We start from the raw sequence: 4,712 nt of genomic DNA on the forward strand, positions 1-4,712 counted from the left end.
GTGGTTTGAATTTGTCTTCGTTCTGTTGGTGGTTGCAAACCTAAGATTCTTTTGGTTCTGTTTAATTGGGCTCACTCTCTTGTTGAATTATCAGCTGGGTTTCTAAGAGGATCTGGCGGAAAGAATCCAGAGGATGATCGGAGACATCCCATTGTCATGTCCGGTGAATGTGAGTATAGGTAGGGGTGAAGAGGAATTGGGTTAAAACATGAGTTTTAATGAATAGGGTATAACGGTCATTTTAATTCTTTACTTAACAGTGATTGATAGTAGGGGTTTGAGTCTAATTTGGTGAAATAGAGTGGGTGTTCTTATAATAGTGGCATTCTCTAGGGGGTGGTGCTATAAATTTCCCTATCTTTAATGATCTCTTATATAAAATAAAGGGAAATTATCTGGTACCACCCCTAAAACTGAAAATAACTTGGAGTGACCCCTAAAAATGAAAATAATATCCACCGCACCCCTAAATTGTAACACCATTAACTGAAAGCCAGAAATGACCTTTTTACTCTTCTACTTAAACTCTAAAAAGAGCTCACTTTTACCATTCCAAATCCTTACATGCTCTCACCATCAGCTTAACCGCGACCCTAGCTGGGCGACTATAATGTTAGCAGTTGCAATGGATAGCTTCGCACCAGATCTTCATCTGCGACTCAAGTATAAAGGGAAATGAAAACCGTCTTGCATAAATCAAGCATAAAGGGAGATGAAAATAGAATCAACTTCAAAACCAGTCAAAAAGCCAAATCAACACAGCAGCAATTACCAAATTAATTAGATCTACGAAACTAGAGATAAATAATGGCAAGTAGTGGAAGTGTTCCCAAAAGAAATTCACCTATAGTCTCGCAGGAACAAACAAGAATAAAACCCAACCCAGTTAGAAGGGTCCAGGGGGGTGGGGGTGACTTATTTCACAGTGAGAACGAAAGAAGACCAACTAGATACGTGCAACCAGTGGAATTTTTCAGTAATAGAAAAAAAAAAAAAAAGCAAGCACTTCAAAATGCAAGAATATCCACCGAAGTAGAAATCGATAGAATAACATAAAAACTAGAACCCAACTGAAAAGAAGATGCTGGGAAGGATTTTTACACCAGAATAAAAGGATCCAACAATGAAACAAGAGTGCTTCTTACAAGATGCAGTTTGTTAATAGCTCTCAGCAAACAAAAACCACCAAAAAGAGAGAAGAGGATGGGCGAAGGATCAAAGTCCAGTATGACATAAAAGATTCAACGAAGGGTAGAAATGCATCGAGATCTTTATCAAAGACCCACCTAGACGATCAAACCCTACTACAGACAGATCAATACCTGCAAAAACAAAGCAATGAGACTCGAACCTTCTTCGTCCTGGGTTGCTTCCTTCTTCATCTTCCTCTTCCTTTTTTCTTTGCAGGTAAACGGAGCAATCAGAGCAAAGGTTAGGGATTGTGGAAGTACATTTCAAACATTATTTTACTAATTAAGGTGAAGGATATAATGGTAAGTTTACATACCCATAAGGGTACTTTGGCCATTTAGATAATAAGAGCCTGATGACATCATCACTTAATGACCAAATTCTAACGGAATGGGTTTTTAAGAATTTTTTTTTTTTATGAAAGTGAGAGATATACAAGCTTTTATTTTCATTTTTGGGTATTACTCCAAATTATTTTCAATTTTAGGGGTGATACTAGTTAATTTCCCTAAAATAAAACATTTAGCGGGAGAGTAAAACCGTAGCTACATGTTTACAATTTAGTGGTGGTACCAATTACTCCTGCTAAAAGGTACATACACGGGCGACAACAAAAAACCGCGACATAGCAACAATGTGACCAAATTTAGTGGCGGATTTTCAGTGATAAGAAAATGCCAAGAAGGCTTTAGCAGCGGCTTTTGGACCTTTAGTGGCAGTGAAAATATGCTGCTAAAGCCATGATTTCTTGCAGTATGGCTATTGGCAAACGCTTTTTCATTTTTTTTTTCTGAGATAAATGCATTGTATTAGATGGAAGAAAAAAGGAAACCAAATGATAAACATTGCCAGTTCTAACTATGTGCTATATTCTTAAGAAAAATAAAAGAAAAGAAAGTGTCAATACGAAGTTTTAAATCTTCGGGATTAGAGGCTTAATTTAAGGAAATATCATGATGTTGATCCCTCATAGTTAATATGGTGGAAAGAAAGGGTGAAAATTAAAGGAAGCTATAAAAAATTCATCTCCTTGGTTAGCTTTGCAAACCATAAACTAATGAGATGCTACAATAGTCATCCCAAAGGTGTTTAACCTGATGGAAGAGGACTTACTGCAGTACTTTGCCATGGAACCCATCAGTTAATGCAGCTGTTAACCCAACCCAAAATCTGAAATAATTATAGTTTGCACAAGCATTCAATACAATTGATTAACTATGAAATTTTTTTTTTTTTTTTTTTTGAGAGGGGGAGGGGTGGGGGAGGTGTGTGGAGCGGGGTTGGGTTATTAGGGTCTTCTTAGAACCATTCTCGTACAGTGCATGATTCACACATGGAATCCCTTTGCTGTACTTATAAAGCTTTAAACAGCTGTAAATTAACTCGCCTGATTAAAGTAGAGAGAAGAGAATAAGAATAAATGCATAAGTCTCTACTCATAATTGGAAACTTGTTGAATAGCCTAATCTTTTCGGCTGCATATCTACGAAGCCTTATTTGACTACTTTGGTTTCAGCTATTGGAATATCGTGTTCCCCTTTCCAGGCCATAATCTTGGAACTCAACACAATTTAACAAATCATATCCAACAAGATGGAGTTGCCTAAATGAATATTGTTCTTCCTTTTCTCTCCATACTCTGGAAATAATATTGTATTTTCAACTGAAAAGAGGACTGAGGGAGGATGAGCCGTACTACTGAACTATCCGGTCCAAATATTCAGAGAGAATTAAAGAATTCATGGACATACGCTTTTAGTCTGCTGGAAATCCTTGCAGCTCCAGAACCAAAAGTAGACTCTCCCACCTGTACAAAAGTGAGGCAAGAACAAATCAAGAAAACTCATTCTTTTCTGTTTCAATTATATAACATATATAGGTAAAAGGAAATTCTTCCATTAGAACGGGAAGAAGTCATGGATGGAGGACAACAGTGTTCCTGAATCCAAGAATCGGAAATGGGTTAAGACTGTCGTACATGTTAAGGATAAGGCCCTCCTTGCACGGGAGTCAGCTAAACTATTTATCTTCCTTGAAACAAACAAGAAATCACAAAATACAAAGATAGTAATTGCTGGCACCCATTAGTCTTTCGCGGGAATCCAAACTGCACCTTCACTTACCTCTGAATGTATGGTGTGGAAATATGTTTGGCCGAGTAGATAAAAGTTGGCATTGACAACATCAGCACCTTCCTCTTGAAGCACACGGATAATCTCATAGAACATGAAGTGACTCAAGAACTCACTTATCAGAATCACCTCTAAAGCAGAACCCATATCATGAATCTCAATATGAGGCGGTTTTCTCAATTCCACTGTAGTCATTCCACTGCTGCTCATGCTTTTGCTTAATCTTTCTATCCCCATTAATTGTTCTTTCCTCTCCTTCAGTCTTTCCAATTTATTCTTTAGCCTTTTTATATAATTAGTAGCTTCTTCCAGTTGATCAGGCATCGGCATTGCTTCCTGCAAGTCCATCAACTATCATAGAGAGAGAGAGAGAGAGAGAGAGAGATCACCACCCTCAGCATGGTTTCCAATTTGGAAAAAAAATACACGGGTGAAGTTTTGGTCATGCTGCTTGCTACATCTAAAACCAATAATTTCTTTCCATTTTTTCTTTTCTGAAAGATCAGAAAATTGTATATTAAAGAATATGGAAACGATATACGAAATAACCTGGAAGCATACCCAGACAATATACAAATATAAGACTCAAATTTAATACTCCACCTATGGCATAGCCATCACTCTTAGAATTAAGGTCCCACCTTCAGCATGCTCATCAGTAGAGACCTGAGCCGAAGACAAGCATCGAAGAATAACTGCTCTTTCAACCAATGTTCTAAACCTTATTAAACCTTAACACACCCGATCGAGCGATCGATCGATCGAGAGAGAGAGAGAGAGAGAGAGCACCTTAGAGTTTTGATTGGGGATTACAGAATTGAGGTCGGAGTAGAGAGTCTTCATGTGATTTCTCCTATTCCTCTCTACAGTCTTGCGATCAGTTCTTGGGGAAGCAGGTTGATAATTCTCCATCTCTCTTCGCTTCTCTTTGCCTTATGTAACTCTAAAACCAACAGAAAATAAGCAATTGTCACTACCCTTCAAAGCAAAAACTGTTAGTCCTTGAGAAGGCTTGTTTCATAGATGGGTCGTCTATGGGGTTTAACCCATGGACCACCCACCTATAATGATTTTGACCATTTTTTTTTTTTTTTCACTTGGGAAATCTAACAAATCACTGTTCAAATACAAATATATTTGGAGTGAAGTTGTATACAGGAGGACTTGCATGACTTATTACCGAAAAAAAAAGGGTCTTTTGCTACATGAACATGTTCTTTGACTATACAAGCTAACGATGCAATCTGCCTTAGCAAATCCTAGCGTGCCATGTCAGCAGTGTTGTAGATAATATGGATTTACACTGTGAACGACAATAATTCCATTGTGGGGTCAAGTTAATTATCACATAAGGTCACTAATAGACTGGCTTGCTGAAATGAAGCATCA

General features: G+C 37.7%; 1 protein-coding gene across 2 annotated transcripts; it reads right to left on the reverse strand.

The window, feature by feature from the left end:
- Positions 1-2,437: 2,437 nt before the first annotated feature.
- Positions 2,438-4,425, reverse strand: LOC122059379 (transcription factor bHLH162-like). 2 transcript variants are annotated; one of them, XM_042622114.1, is made up of 3 exons: positions 4,113-4,425; positions 3,315-3,674; positions 2,438-2,998 (listed from the first exon to the last, which is right to left on the reverse strand). In XM_042622114.1, the coding sequence occupies exons 1-3, from the start codon at positions 4,233-4,235 to the stop codon at positions 2,912-2,914; spliced, it is 570 nt and encodes a 189-aa protein (XP_042478048.1). In that variant the 5' UTR covers positions 4,236-4,425; the 3' UTR covers positions 2,438-2,911. The 2 variants fall into 2 exon arrangements, with proteins under 2 accessions (XP_042478048.1, XP_042478049.1); XM_042622115.1 differs by having other exon boundaries at positions 3,315-3,659; positions 4,113-4,415.
- Between the last annotated feature and the right edge of the window lie 287 nt (positions 4,426-4,712).

Source organism: Macadamia integrifolia, chromosome 13, assembly GCF_013358625.1.
Source record: "Macadamia integrifolia cultivar HAES 741 chromosome 13, SCU_Mint_v3, whole genome shotgun sequence".
NCBI classification, from domain to species: domain Eukaryota; kingdom Viridiplantae; phylum Streptophyta; class Magnoliopsida; order Proteales; family Proteaceae; genus Macadamia; species Macadamia integrifolia.

Coding starts and splice junctions, on each gene's coding strand:
- LOC122059379 (XM_042622114.1), bottom strand. CDS start 4,235: ATGGAGAATTATCAACCTGCTTCCCCAAGAACTGATCGCAAGACTGTA. Junction 3,675..4,112: donor TCCCCAATCAAAACTCTAAG/GTGCTCTCTCTC, acceptor TCTCTATGATAG/TTGATGGACTTGCAGGAAGC. Junction 2,999..3,314: donor TCCACACCATACATTCAGAG/GTAAGTGAAGGT, acceptor ACTTTTGTACAG/GTGGGAGAGTCTACTTTTGG.